Raw genomic sequence first — 15467 nt, 5'->3', positions numbered from 1 at the left:
TGGGTCTATTTTCTGCTTTGAATGTATTGTCAGTTCTTATTAGCTCAGGGCTGTCCATCAAATTAAGAATGTGCAATCTTAAGAGAAATGGTGCTATTTCCTTATACATATGATAAGAGGTTGGAAACAGTAGAATTTTATGCCCTGGTGAAGGCGAGAGTGGGCTTTAACTGAGTTCTTGAGAATTCTGAAAATGACAGAAGAAAACAAAACACATCAGTAATTTCTTCTTCCCCTTCAAAACAAATGAGATGGGGGAGACAATATGTTAAGCCCCAAAGCAAGCTGTTCACTGGTAATGAAAGAGGAAGAGTCAGTTGTGGCCATACCTTCAGTACTGTGTCCAGTTCTGGGCCCCTCAGTTTAGGAAAAATATTGACTTACTGGAACGTGTCCAGAGGAGGGCAACAAAGCTGGGGAGGGGTTTGGAGCACAAGCCCTATGAGGAGAGGCTGAGGGAGCTGGGGTTGCTGGAGTCACCATCACTGGAGGTGTTTAGGAAACGACTGGATGGCATTTGGTGCCATGGTTTAGTTGATTAGATAGTGCTGGATGACAGGTTGGACTCGATGATCTCAAAGGTCTCTTCCAACCTGGTCTATTCTATTCTATTCTATTCTATTCTATTCTATTCTATTCTATTCTATTCTATTCTACTCCATTCCATTCCATTCCATTCTACTGTAATATGTCATATGATGTCTTTTTAACTGCACACAAAACCTCTCTTAAGGGCTTGCTGACTGCTCTGTTTTTTGCAGACGGAAAAGGGAAAAAAAAAACCAAACAGGCTTGGAATGGGACACTGACTCTTCAGCGCTGCATGAAAAGAGATATGGTCAGCAGGTGGAGAGAGGTGATTCTGCCACTGTGCTCTGATGAGACCTCTCCTGAAGTAGTGTGTCCACCTCTGAGGCCCCCCAACACAGAAAGGAGAAGGAACTGCTGGAGTGGGTCAAGAGGAGGCCACAGTACAAAGCTTTGGGAAATTGGAGTACAAGGGAGAAAAGCTGAACACTATTTTCTTAAAAGAAAAAGGTAGATATTTTAGGGAAGAATACTCAGGCAAAAGATGTTAGCTTTTCAATATGTTGTTTGTTTTGTTGTGTTGTCCAGCCTCAGACTTTCCCAGTGTTTGCCTGGAACATCAGTGGTGACAATGGTGACTTCATTGTCATCAGGGACTGTGTTTAATATTGGTTTGTGTCTCTTTTATTGGATTGTTCTTATTTCTATCACAGGTGGTTTAGTTTCTTTCCCACCCCATCAGTCTCGCCCCCTTATTCCCTTGGTCTTCCCTTTGGGAAGCAGAGGCTTTTATAGAGAGCCTCTGGCACACATTTAGTGGCAAGCCCAGCCCTGACCCTTGACAACTTTCTAGGATTACCAGTACTATACAGAAGGCACAGGGATCAAGCAGGTAACTGCAGTACCCACTGAACAGATGCCCGCCCATGACAGAGATCCCTTGAAGGGTTAAGAAGTGAAACCACCAAACCCACAGCTCCCAGATGTAGTAATTCTTCATAAAAGATCCAAGCTTAAAATCAATGTTTCCAGCAGTGGCTGAAGGTTATGAGTATCATGCAGTATTCTGATAACTTTTTTATTTTAAATTATTTAAATGAGGACCCCAGGAGAGGAGTACAAATATCAAATGTTTCACACAAAGGCATATTGGACCATTTCAATTCAGGAAATTCAACTGCTGCACCACTCCTTTTATTAAGAACCCCCACCTTTCCCCACCACCTCTGTCTTCCTTTGTCAAACAGCTGTTTGCTTGGGAATTTTTTATCCTGAAATGGCACTCTGTCAAACCCAGATGTGCTGTGAGATATACCTGGCTTGGAACCATTAAAGAAAGCTGGTGTCAAGCCCAACAGCTGTGGCATTTAAGCTACTGCAGAAGTCATTATTTTGTCATATAAATATAGAAGTGCAGATAAAGTTTACAGGGCTTATGAAGAAATACGACCAGGAATACAGCAGGAACTTTGTATTTTTTCAGTCAAATGATTATGCATTTGATTTCTGAGAAGGGATGAGACTGTTTTTGCACCCTGGCATCCAAGAATGATGCAGGCATCACAGCACTGATGACAAAATTGTCAAGGGTTAGGGCTGGGCAGGCCACTAGATGAGTGCCAGATGCTCTCTTTGAATCCCTCTGCTTCTGAAAGGGAAGACAAAGGGAATAGGGGAGAGAGACTGTTAGAGTGGAAAATAAACTGGATTCAGGCATTCATGAATCAGGACTTAAGGGAGAACAGAGAGAATCCTCCTCAGGTACCAACCTTTGAAGAAGAGGCTTGACCCTGGTGATCCTGGGCATCCATGATGCCCATAGGATGGAATCCCTTCTTGGTCATTTTAGGGTCACCTGCCCTGTCTCCTTCTCCCTGCAGCTGCAGCCTTTTCCTTCCTTCACCCCAAAGTGGCACACAAGGTGTAGCAGTGCCCTTGGTCTGCAGCCCAACCCTTGGTGCTAACTCTTGCCATGAGTGTTTTCACTTCTGTCAGCAGCCACTGCCTGGGCAAACCTCTCCTCAGCTGCAGAAAGTGCTGGCCCTGAGCAGAGACTGAGCTGAGTTCTGGTCTGGCTTAAACCAAGAGAAATTTCTTCTGGATGGATCTAGGAGCTGAAGTGATAGGTAGTCCCATTTGGTTTTCTCTGTTGCTCAACACTTCTGCTGAGTGAGAAAAAAATGAACCAAACAAATCAGCAGTGGGACAGAGCGAACCAAACATAGCCAGGCAGAGCACTCTCTAGGCTCTCACAAGCAATCAATGGCAATAGCAACATGCCATGCTCTGCACAATAATTAAGCTGAAAAAAATGCAAAGTCTCATCTGCTATGATCATCTAAAAGAGAAGCTATTCACAGAGTAATGTGATATGGGAAAAGGACCTTGGCGGATCTGGCAGTATGAGAAGTGGCTGATGCACACCAGGCTGCTGCATGCATCCCTACCTGTGTGTCACTGCACAGAGCTCTGTAACAGAGAGGTGTGAGACACTAGCTAAATAAAAACCAGAAACACACAGAAACAACCAAGAAACCCAAATCAAATCAAAACAACCAACCAGGTTTGGTGATTCAGAGTTTTGTATAATGGCTGAGGGAGAAAGCTGGCTGATGGGAGACCTCATTGCTCTTTACAACTCCCTGCAAGGAGGCTGGAGTAAGGAGGGTGTTGGTCTCTTCTCCATAGTATCAGGTGATAGAACTAGAGCAAATGGCCTGAAATTGTGTAGAGGGTGGGGGGGATTAGGTTAGATAGTAGGAAAAAATGTCTTTCCTGCAAGAGTGGTCAGGCATTGGAACAGGCTGCCCAGGTTGATGGTGGAGTCACCATCCCTGGAGCTGTTCAAGAAATGTGTGGACATGCATGGCACCTTGGGACATGGTTTAATGTCTATGGTGGGGTTAGTTTGAAGGCTGGACTCAGTCTTGGAGGTCTTTTTCAACCAAAACAACTCTATGCTTCAATGATCTTCTCAGTCTGGAAGCATTTGATACATAAATACAAATAAGAATCCTGATACTCCACTGTGAGACGCTACATGACAGAAGACCAAGACAAAGACCAAAAATAGACCAGGGATAAAGAAATGAGGCTATCCCTGTAACCCTGTTGAGAGACTCAAAATAGCACAGTAGGAAATCCAGAGGAGAGCAAATCCTTTTCATCCCGTACAGTTATCCCTTGTTACACAGTTGGGTTTGGCTATCTCCTTTCAAGCTGCCAAGGCCTAGATACTTCTCTGAAGAAATTAGAAGTCTGCCTGGGTATAACATGATAATTAATAATTCTCAGTTATCTAAAATGCAAATTAGGCTGGCAGATCTGTTCTGTTAATGATCCTTTTAAACTTAGAACAGCCTTTTCAGAAAAAAAAAATTTCCTCACAAATGTAGGTCAGTGACTGTATCCCACTGATCAGATCACTGGAATATCTTAACCTACTTAAAGGAGTTTAAATTTAAATGTGTTTCCAAAATCATCCACTGAAAAATGGCATATGTATGCGTGTGTGATACCTCTGTATGTCATATATAGAGAATAGAATTAAGCAGGTTGGAAAAGACCTTTGAGATCATCAAGTCCAACCTATCATCCTACACTATCTAATCAACTAAACCATGGCACCAAGTACCATGCCCAATGAACACCTCCAGGGATGGTGACTCCACCACCTCCCTGGGCAACACATTCCCGTGGCCAATCACTCTTTCTGTGAAGAACTTCTTCCTAACATCCAGCCTAAACCTCCCCTGGTGCAGCTTGAGACTGTGTCCTCTTGTTCTGGAGCTGGTTGCCTGGGAGAAGAGACCAAGCCCCACCTGGCTGCAACCTCCCTTCAGGTAGTTGTAGACAACAATAAGGTCTCTCCTGAGCCTCCTCTTCTCCAGGCTAAACAACCCCAGCTCCCTCAGCCTCTCCTCATAGGGCTTGTGCTTCAGACTCCTCCCCAACTTTGTTGCCCTTCTCTGGACATGTTCCAGCAACTTAACATCTTTCTTAACCTGAGGGGCCCTGAACTGGACACAGGACTCAAGGTGTGGCCTAACCAGTGCTGAGTACAGGGCACAATGACTTCCCTGCTCCTGCTGACCACACTGTTCCTGATGCAGGCCAGGATGCCACTGGCCTCCTTGGCCACCTGGGCACAGTGCTGGTTCATGTTCAGCCTACTATCAACCACTACCCCCAAGTCCCTTTCTGCCTGGCTGCTCTCCAGCCACTCTGACCCCAGCTTGTAGCACTGCATGGGGTTGTTGTGGCCAATGTGTAGAACCTGCCACTTGGATGTGTTAAATCTGATGCTGTTGGACTCTGCCCATCTCTCCAGCCTGTCAAGGTCCCTCTGCAGAGCTCTCCTACCCTCTAACACCTGTCCCCAGCTTGGTGTCATCTGCATACTTACTGATGATGGACTCAATTCCCTCATCCAGATCATCTATATATTTTATATATGTATATATAATATTTACATATATATGTTGTTAGTTCCAATTTGAAGTGGCAGAAAAAGTAATCCAAAATATTAACATAAAATCAAACCAAAGAAAACATCAAAGCAATAGCTCCTGAATCCTTGTACATACAACTCATTCCAGTATTTTGTGCTTGTCCTGCCATATGCTCACAGAATCATTCTGGCAGGAAAAGACCTTTAAGATCTCTCTAATTCTACCACATCTGGTGCTAAACCATGTACCTCAGCATCACATCTCTGCCTCTTTGCCAAACCTCCAGGGATGAGGATTCAACCATCTCCCTGGGAAGTCAATTTGAATGATTGGACAATTCTTTCAGTCAAGAAGTTTCTTCTGGTATCCAACCTAAACTTCTGGTGCAACTTGAGGCCCTTTCCTTTCATCCTAGCACTTGTTACCAGGGAGAAGTGACACATCCAGACCTCACTATAACCTCTCTTCAGTGAGCTGTGGAGAGTGAGAAGGTCTCCTTTCAGCCTCCTTTTCTCCAGATTACACAACCCCAGTTCCCTCAGCTGTTCCTCACTAGACCTGTTCTCCAGACCCTTCATCAGGTTTGGTGCCCTTCTCTGGACACACTCACACTCTGAGTGCTGGGTGTCCAGAAGGAAGGGACAGCCTCTTCTCACTTGCACCCTGTGATAGAACAAGGGGCAATGGATACAAACTACAGCACAGGAAGCTGCACCTCAACATCAGGAAGAACTTCTTTACTGTAATGGTCACAGAGAACTTGAACAGATTGTGGAGTCTTCTTCTCTGGAGACTTTCAAGACCCATCTGGATGCATTCCTGTGTGACCTGCACTAGATTCTATGGTCCTGCTCTGGCAGGAGGGTTGGACTCAAAGGTTTCCAGGGGTCTCTTCCAACCCCTAACATCCTGTGATCCTGTGATCTCAATGTCCTTCTCATAGTGAGTGGTCCAAAACTGAGCCCATTGCTCAAGGTGTGGCTTCATCAGAGTCCAGGGGCACAACCACTGCCCTGTTCCTGTTGGTCACACTATTGCTGATCCAGGCCAGAATGTTGTTAGCCCTCTTATCCACTGTGACCATTTGAGGCTGTGCCTTTAAGAAAGGGAATATGGTGGACGGATGTTGGTAAACGAAAGAAGAATCTAAACTAATTTCATTGGTGAAGTGGGAGGAAGCACCTTCTGAACTGGGAGTGCAGGAAGGTATACTGGGCTTTCCAGCACTTTTCTGCAGTCTTGCTTCCGCTTTTCCTTCAGGCAGCAGCTTTCTGTGCTGGGCTTTCTGCCAAGGCTTTGGCCTTGAAACTGATAAAGGCCTGTATTAACTCCTTTCCAATTAACACAAACTACTTCTAACTTTTTTTTCCTCTTTCTCTCTCTTTTCTAACCTACTCTGGGGAAAGGGGGGAGAGAGGGGAGAGCGGAGGTGGGGAACCCCCTCTGCTGAGGGGGGGAAACTCTCATTTCTGTGCTACTTTATTGTATATCGTTGTATATATTGTAAATATTGTAAATTTATATATATTCCCCTGCATATCCTACATTGCTTTGTAAATATACAGCTCCACTGCTTTGCTAATTCAGCTGTGAGGTTTTTTTTTCCTTTCCCTTCAATTTTCTTTCCCTCTACTTTACAAGGGGGAAGGGAGGAGGCTTCTTGGCCTTACCCTTCCAACCCCACCACATCCACCTCACTTCATGTAGCCAATTTCACAACATCCCTGCCAAAGGAGGGTCACATAGGGTAAGTTGGGGAGGAATGAGTCCAGACAGGTCTTGAAAGTCTCCAGAGAAGGAGATTCCACAACCTCTCTGGGCAGCCTGTTCCAGGTCTCTAACACTCTCACAGGAAACCTTTTCCTCATATTGAGGTGGAACTTCCTGGGTTCTAGTTTGTACCCATTGCCACTCATCCTATAACAGAACATTACCAAACAAAGACTGGCTTCTTTTTCTTGACACCCACCCTTCTGGTATCTGTAAATATTAATAAGATCACCTATCAGTTTTCTCTTTTCCAGACTAAAGAGCCCCAGGTCTCTCAGCCTTTCCTCATCAAACAGGTGTTCCAGGCCCTTCATCATCCTCCTAGCCTCTGCTAGACACTCTCCAGTAGTTCCCTGACCCTCTTGAGTGAGGAGCCCAGAAGTGGACACAGTACTCCAGATGTGGTCTCACTAGGGCAGAGTAGAGGTGGGGGAGAACATCCCTTGACCTGTTGGTCACACTCTTATTACACCCAAGCACACCATTTGCCTTCTGGGCCACAAGGGCACATTTTTAGCAAGATTATCACTAAATCGGTAATTTCTTAGTATTATTACACATGCAGACTATAACTATATCTAATTTTTGTCACCTGTGTAGGTCATAGTGCATGATTTTCCACAGCCTCACATAATTCAAGGGTCTGAATTAATTTTACTGAGAGATCATCCCACTCTGATGTAGAGAAAAGGGCAACACAGAAGAAAAAAATAGGGACTGGGAAGTAATTTCCCCAGTCTGCTACTAGGAGCTTAGGCACCAGTAAAATCTCTAGGAACTAGCTATACAGACATCACATTACTGAACATGCCCCTGGCATTAGGCAGAGTGAAGCAAGCATAAAATTCCAAGTGAGTAATAGGATATAAAATAAGCATTGCTTTGATGATTAAGTGCACCATACTCTTGACCATAATCTCTGTGAAGGCAACTGTGATATGAAAGTCTATATATCCAGACACAGATCCAGGGAGTAGCTACACTCTCACAGAGAGTACAGAGAGATTCTCCTTTGGTAAGAGATGACTAAAGGCCTCCCTTGACTTGTACACACAGAGCAGATACCAGAGATGAGATTCACTTCATCCCAAGCAAAAAACCAGCAAAGTGCTGCAGTCCTCCTCTAATTCAGCTGTTTGTGTGGATGCTTCCCTTATACCACTCTCAGCCTGAGCTCAGCTTTCCCTCCCTCTGCTGCAAAACTTTCACACCCACCTTCTGTGTGTAAATCTCTGTATTTATGACAGGCAGCTGCAACCATTTCTCAAGCCATGGAGAGAAATTCTTTTCCTGGAACAAAGCAATGCCAGAGACACACACCCTTCAGTAGGATCAGAAGTGCTTTGCTGGAGTGCCAACTACCAAAAGCATGCCTTCAGAGGAAAGTAAGGAACAAGGTGTCACAATAACTGGCAATAAAGGCAGAAAGGATTCTTTCCAGAAGACACAGGAAGCTTGTGATCAGACAGGACAGCTCCTTACCTGCCCTGAAATAATTTTCTTTCTAAAGTATATACATGAACACTAAGGCACCAAGGATCAATGGTATGGTTACTATAATTTGCTATCCTACTTCAGTGCTTTAATATTTACTGTCAAGCACAACAATTAGACATTTGTTTAGGATGGACCATCTTTGTGTTGTACATCACCCAGTTCAACAAAAGCCTGCTGAACCTCTTTGCTGGGGCATTATTTTTTAATGTATTTTATTAAATTTGGGGTTCTTGGCAAAAGTGCTAAAAATGTACTTATGAAAGAAGAGTAGAAAGGGGTTTGAGGTTTATTTACATGTCTGATCAAGCTCTGCATGATCATCCTTTCCCTTGCTATTTCTGCCAAGGATCAGAGATGGGCTGGCCACTAAATGGGTGCCAGAGGCTCTCTATGAACTCTTCTGTTTCCCAAGGGGAAGAGAAAGACAATAAGGGAGAGAGACTGATATGGTGGGAAAGAAACCAAGCCAGCTGTGATGGAAATAATAATGATCAAATGAAATAAATACAGATAGATACAAACCATTATGGAACTCAGCCCCATCACTGTCACCACTGATGGTGTGGAAGAACACTCAGACTGGACACACTGCCAGATGGGAACTGGATTCAAGAGCTGGGTTTTCTGGAACTGGATTCAGGAACTCATGGATCAGGACTGAAGGCAGAACAGACAGAGTCCTTGGACACTAGCCACTGAAGAAGGGGCTTGACCCTGGTGATCTCTCATTTTGATCCTGAAGATGATGTCCATGGGATAGAATCCATTGTTGGTCAGCTTGGGGTCACCCATCCTGTCCCCTCCTCCCTGCAGCTGCAGCCTTTTACTTCCTGCACCCCAGGCTGGCACACAAGATGGAGAAATGCCCTTGCTTTGCACCCAGACCCTTGGTGCTAACTCTCCCCATCAGCGTTGCCACTACTAGCAGCAGCCACTGTCTGTGCAAACCTGCCTTGAACTGCAGAAAGTGTCTCACTGAGCAGAGACTGAGCCGGGAACTCACAGCACCGAGCAGAATTGATTCTGGTCTAGCTGAAACCAGGACACTTTCCCTGCCTGACACTGGTTTTTGTATAGGTTGCTAATATAAGGGATGACACTCTGACAGTTGAGTAGGAGGTGAGTAAGGAACAGTCTCCATTTTAAGATAACCTACATGCCGTGTTGATTTTCTGGTATCATAGCATTAGAAACCTTCCCCTTTCAGCAGAATACAGCCCACAATGCTGCTTTTAAGTAGAGCCAAAGAAAATCTAAGAATATTTTTAATTCTTTTTCTAATGTGCAAATATCTTCATACCAACTTAACTCACCCTGACTCCCAGCTCCCACTGATTTGTCAGACTTCTTGGCATGAAAACTTAGCATGTGTTTCTCATAGGCTCTGCCTGCAGTGATTGCTAATGCTCTGGAAATCCCTGGCCCTGATGCTGTATTGCTTCTTCTCATCAGTGTGATTAAGAATAAGACCCTAAGCTGTGCAGCTGCAACCACACAATAGCCAACCCATGATCCCTTCTGGTAACACAGACAACACTTATCTGTGTGATTCTGCCTGATCACATCTTTCTTTCTCCTCTGTGCATGATCATCTCATCAGAGCAAAATATATTATGGCCATTACTGAGCATATGGTCACAACAAAATTCTTGAAATGCCCCTTTTAAAATCATGGAATCATGGAATGCATTGGGTTGGAAGAAGCCCTTGAAGGTCATCTTGTCCAACTGCCCTGCAGTAAGCAGGGACACCTCTTATTAGATCAGGCTTTTCAGGGCCCCATTAATATTGACCATGAATGTCTCTAGGGATGGGGCACCCACCACCTCACTGGGCAACATGTTCTATTATCTAATCGCCCTCATTGTGAAGAACTTCCTCCAGATGTCCAACCTAAATCTATCCTGCTCTAGTTTCAAACCATTGTCCTTTATCCTATCACTACAAGGCCTTCTAAACAGTCCTTCCCCAGCCCTCCTTAAGTCTTTTCTGGTACTGGAAGGCTGTTCTAAGGTCACTTGGGAAGGCTGAGCAGCCCCAACTCTCCCAGCCTGTCTTCATAGGAGAGGTGCTCCAGCTGTCTGATCATCTTTGTGGCCATCATCTGGCCCCTCAGCAGCAGGTCCATGTTGTTCTTGCACTGTTTTAGGCTGGATATTAGGAAGAAGTTCTTTACAGAAAGAGTGATTGGACATTGGAATGGGCTGCCCAGGAAGGTGGTGGATTCACCATCACTGGAGGTGTTTAGGAAGAGACTGGATGGGGTGCTTAGTGCCATGGTTTAGTTGATTAGATGGTGTTGGAGACAGGTTGGACTCGATGATCTCACAGGTCTTTTCCAACTGGGTTAATTCTCTTCTCTTCTCTTCTCTTCTCTTCTCTTCTCTTCTCTTCTCTTCTCTTCTCTTCTCTTCTCTTCTCTTCTCTTCTCTTCTCTTCTCTTCTCTTCTCTTCTCTTCTCTTCTCTTCTCTTCTCTTCTCTTCTCTTCTCTTCTCTTCTCTTCTCTTCTCTTCTCTTCTCTTCTCTTCTCTTCTCTTCTCTTCTCTTCTCTTCTCTTCTCTTCTCTTCTCTTCTCTTCTCTTCTCTTCTCTTCTACTGAAGGCCTCAGAGATGGACGCAGAAATTATTTTCAAGGTATGAATTCAATGATGGCAAAATTGTTCTGGGGTTATTTGACAAATAATCAAAAATAGAATTAACAAACTCAAAAACCCCCAAACCAACAAGAGAGAGATTTTTCAGTTCATATAAGCTAAAGTCACTTTGGATCAGGGGATAAAGTTCAATTCTTAATTGTGGAATGTATAAATAAACCTCTCCTGTTTGGATAGGCTTTCACAATTAATGAACCACCCATCACTACGCTTTTACTGCCAGTGACTGAGCAAACACTTGCATGATTACACCAGCACAGTTTCAGGGGGCATTTCCCATTGTCTGTTTGGTACCAGTGGCTCCCATCTTGACCTTTGAAACACAATGTCTTACTACAGTCTAATAATTAACAAAGGGTGAGCATAGCCTGGCTTTTGCAGCATGCAGCCAGTGCTCATGGGCACCTTCAGGGAATCACCAGCCTGTGGCACTTGTGGAGATGCCTGTGGGGACCACAGTGTGGCTGAAATGGACGTGCAGCAGGTACTCAGTAATAGATTTGTGGAATCATAGAATTGTTAGGGTTGGAAGGGACCTCAAGGATCATCTAGTTCCAACCCCCCTGCCATGGGCAGAGACACCTCACACTAGATCAGGTTGCTCAGAGACACATCCAGCCTGGCCTTAAAAACTTCCAGCGATGAGGCACTCCACCACCTCCCTGGGCAACCTGTCCCAGCGTCTCACCACCATCATGGCGAAGAATTTCTTCCCAACATCCAATCTAAGTCTACCCATTTCTATTTTTGTTCCATTCATCCTAGTCCTATCATTACCTGACACCCTAAAAAGTCCCTCCCCAGCTTTCTTGTATCCCCCTTAAGATACTGAAAGGCCACAATTCGGTCTCCTCAGAGCCTTCTCTTATCCAGACTGAACAGCCCCAACTCTCTCAGTCTGTTCTCTTAGGAGAGGAGCTCCAGATCTCTGATCATTCTTATGCCCCTTCACAGAATCCTAGAATGATTTGGTTTGCAAGGGACCTTAACAATCATCTAGGCAAAAGTATGGATAATGTATTATTAAATACATATATAGTCACCATCATGTCTTATATTGTGTCTAAAGGGATATTTAACCTTCATAACAGTGAGTAGAGGATACCTCTACAAACACTTGACAAGTTTGGTGAGGAGACCTGACTAGGTCACTACTTTTCTGTGTGAAAGGGAGAGGGAAAGGGGAAGGGAAGGGAAGGGAAGGGAAGGGAAGGGAAGGGAAGGGAAGGGAAGGGAAGGGAAGGGAAGGGAAGGGAAGGGAAGGGAAGGGAAGGGAAGGGAAGGGAAGGGAAGGGAAGGGAAGGGAAGGGAAGGGAAGGGAAGGGAAGGGAAGGGAAGGGAAGGGAAGGGAAGGGAAGGGAAGGGAAGGGAAGGGAAGGGAAGGGAAGGGGAAGGGAGGGGAGGGGAGGGGAGGAAGGAAGGAAGGAAGGAAGGAAGGAAGGAAGGAAGGAAGGAAGGAAGGAAGGAAGGAAGGAAGGAAGGAAGGAAGGAAGGAAGGAAGGAAGGAAGGAAGGAAGGAAGGAAGGAAGGAAGGAAGGAAGGAAGGAAGGAAGGAAGGAAGGAAGGAAGGAAGGAAGGAAGGAAGGAAGGAAGGAAGGAAGGAAAAAAAACCAACAAAAGAACAAAAAGGATGTAGACAAAGAGATGTAAAATAGGAAATGGATTCTCTAAAGCTTTGTGAACTAACCACACTGGAGACAGATGTCTTAGGAGAAAAGCATGAGTTCCCATTGCACCTAAAATTAGTACAAAATGGAGTAACTTTTTAAAATGTACTACATTGAGAGTACATAATTAAACCAAGCTTCTAATCTAGGTCATTGTCTTGTGTGATACTCAGATATGCATGAATGCATTTGGTGCAGAAATCAGGAAGGGTTATGCAAATTTAGGTAAGGACAAGTTATGCTTCATTTTCCAAAACTGCTGTGTCTGAAACACCTCCTTAAGTTGCACAAGAAAACTAAATGTTACTACAATATTTACTACATCCTCTAAATCTCACCAGAACTGATTACACTGCAAATACAAAAAATCACCGAATCACAGAACGGGTTTTTTGAAATCTCTGCCTCTTTGAAACACCTCCAGGGATGGGGATTCAACCACCTCCCTGAGCAGCCTATTCCAGTCTTCGAGAACCCATTTTCTTCTAATTTCCATCCTAAACCTCCTCTGATCGAACCTGAGCCCATTTCCTCTTGTCTTATTGTTGGTTACTGGGGAGTGCAGATCAACACCCACCTCACTGCAGCCTCCTTTCAGGGAGTTGTAGAGAGCAATGAGGTCTTACCTCAGTCTCCTCTTCTCCATGTAAAACCCCCAGTTCCCTCAGCTGTTCCTCACCAGGCCTGTTCTCCAGACCCTTCACCAGCTTTTTTGCCGTTCTCTAGACATACTCCAGCATCTTTCTTGTAGGTAAGGCCCCCACACTGAACCCAATATTCAAGGTATGGGCTTACCAGAGCTACATCCAGGGGGGCAATCCCTTCCCCAGACATACTGGCCACACTGTTCCTCACACAGGCCAGGATACTGTTTGCCTTCTTGGCCACCTGGACACATGCTGGCCCATCTTCAGCTGACCATCAATGAGCAGTCCCAGGCCTTCCTCTGAGGGGCAGTTTCCAGCCACTCTGCCCCAAGCCTGGTGAATTGCATCAGGCACATCTAATCAGAGCCTGCATCCCCCAAGGCACAATAAGAAGGACATGTGAGTTTTTGAATCTTTGCTTTGCACTTGATTTTTTACCCTATTGACAAGTCTTTTAAGTCCAGCTAAGTCAATTAATTAGCTGCTTTTATACTACATTGATTACACCAAATAGGAAAGGTAGGGTTTACCCACTGCCTATTGGTCCCACATTAACACTTTAACAGGACATGCAAAGACTAAGCTCGTAATGCTGGACTCACGTGGAGTGGCAGCACAAAAAAGCAGAACAGCAACAAAGGGAAGTTGAAAGTGGTGCCAGCCATTTCAGAACATTATCTTACTGAAGGAGAACGTTAGTCAAGTGGAATATGAGTGCACACAGAGTTTCTGAAGTGAGCTCATCAATATAATCACTTCTTTCAGTGCAACCTCTTGGAGAAACTGATTCTTCACGGCTTGAATAGCCACATAAGCCACACATGTTGGGTAAAAAGCTGTCTGGAGGGCTGGTTCCAAAGAGTGGTGGTGAATGGAGTTAAATCCGCTTGATAGGCAATTACAAGTGGTGTTAGGCTGGATGTTAGGGAGAAGTTCTTCATAGACGGAGTGATTTGCCATTGGAATGGGCTGCCCAGGGAGGTGGTGGAGTCACCATCACTGGAGGTGTTTAGGAGGAGACTGGATAGGGTGCTTGGTGCCATGGTTTACTTGATTAGATAGTGTTGGATAATAAGTTGGACACAATGATCTCAAAGGTCTTTTCTAACCTGGTTAATTCTATTCCATTCTTTTCCCCAGGGCTCAGTACTGTGGCCAGTTCTGTTTGACATCTTTATCAATGACCTAGATGAGGAAATTATAGAATGGAATGGAATGGAATGGAATGGAATGGAATGGAATGGAATGGAATAGAATAGAATAGAATAGAATAGAATAGAATAGAATAGAATAGAATAGAATAGAATAGAATAGAATAGAGCAGGTTGGAAAAGACCTTTGAGATCATCAAGTCCAACTTATCATCCAACACTATCCAGGCACCTTCAGTAAGTATGCAGGCACCACCAACTTGGGTGGGCTTGTTGATCTGCTGGAGGGCAGGAAGGTGCTGCAGAGACATCTGGATAGGCTGAATTGATAGGCTGAGGTCAATTGTATGAGACTCAACAAGGTCAATCGTTGAGTGCTGCACATGGACCACAACAACCCCATGCAACACTACAGGCTTGGGGCAGAGTGGCTGAAGAGCTGCTCACAGAGAAAGACCTAAAGGTGTTGATTGATGGTTGGATGAACATGAAGCAGCAGTGTGTTCAGGTGGCCAAGAAGGCCAATGACATCATGGCTTGTTTCAGGATAGTGTGGGTATCAAGAACAGGGATGTGATTGTCCACCTCCACTACATACTAATGAGGCCACACCTAGAATACTGTGTTTAGTTTTGCAGCCCTTGCAACAACAATATTGGAGTGCTGGAGCATGTTCAGAGAAGAGCAACTAAGCAGGTGAAGGGCCTTAAACACAATTCTTATGAGGAATGGCTGAGGGAACTGGGACTATTTAGACTGGACAAGAGAAAGCTGAGGGAAGACCTCATTTTCCTCTAAATCTGCCTCAAAGGAGATTGTAGTGAGGTAGGGATTGGTCTCTTCTCACATGCAACAAAGAATAGGACAAGATGAAACAGCCTCAAGTTGTGCCAAGTGAGGTTCAGATTGGACATCAGGAAAAATTTCTTCACATAAAGATTTTTCAGGCTCTGGAACAGGCTGCTCAGGGAGGTGGTGGAGTCACTATCTCTGGAGGTATTTAAAACACTTATGGATGTGATGCTGAGGGATGTGGTTCAGTTGCAGTGGCTTAGCAGTAGTGGTGGGTGGTGAGCTCTAGGCGAGCAGTTGGACTATGAG

At 44.8% G+C, this 15467-nt stretch overlaps 1 protein-coding gene across 5 annotated transcripts in view; it reads right to left on the bottom strand.

Annotated features, from left to right (window-relative positions):
* ADCY1 (adenylate cyclase 1) overlaps window positions 1–15467 on the bottom strand; it is a 182761-nt gene that overhangs the window by 136312 nt on the left and 30982 nt on the right. The window contains exons 1-2 of one of the 5 annotated variants that reach the window (XM_068152590.1): window positions 8769–9303; window positions 7965–8039 (exon numbers count right to left, since the gene is read on the bottom strand). The exons of 3 other annotated variants lie outside the window; for them this stretch is intronic. In XM_068152590.1, the coding sequence (XP_068008691.1) occupies window positions 7965–8039; window positions 8769–8789 (96 nt within the window). In that variant the 5' untranslated portion in view covers window positions 8790–9303. Of the gene's footprint in view, window positions 1–7964; window positions 8040–8768; window positions 9304–15467 lie in introns of those variants that run through there. One more of the 5 variants, XM_068152593.1, reaches the window with a different exon arrangement.

The sequence above is a fragment of the Melanerpes formicivorus genome, unplaced genomic scaffold (assembly GCF_026170545.1).
Source record: "Melanerpes formicivorus ecotype bairdi unplaced genomic scaffold, bMelFor1.0.p_v2 SCAF_24, whole genome shotgun sequence".
Lineage (NCBI taxonomy): Eukaryota > Metazoa > Chordata > Aves > Piciformes > Picidae > Melanerpes > Melanerpes formicivorus.
Note: the sequence above shows the minus strand (reverse complement) of the source record. Positions and strands in the feature narration are given on the sequence as shown.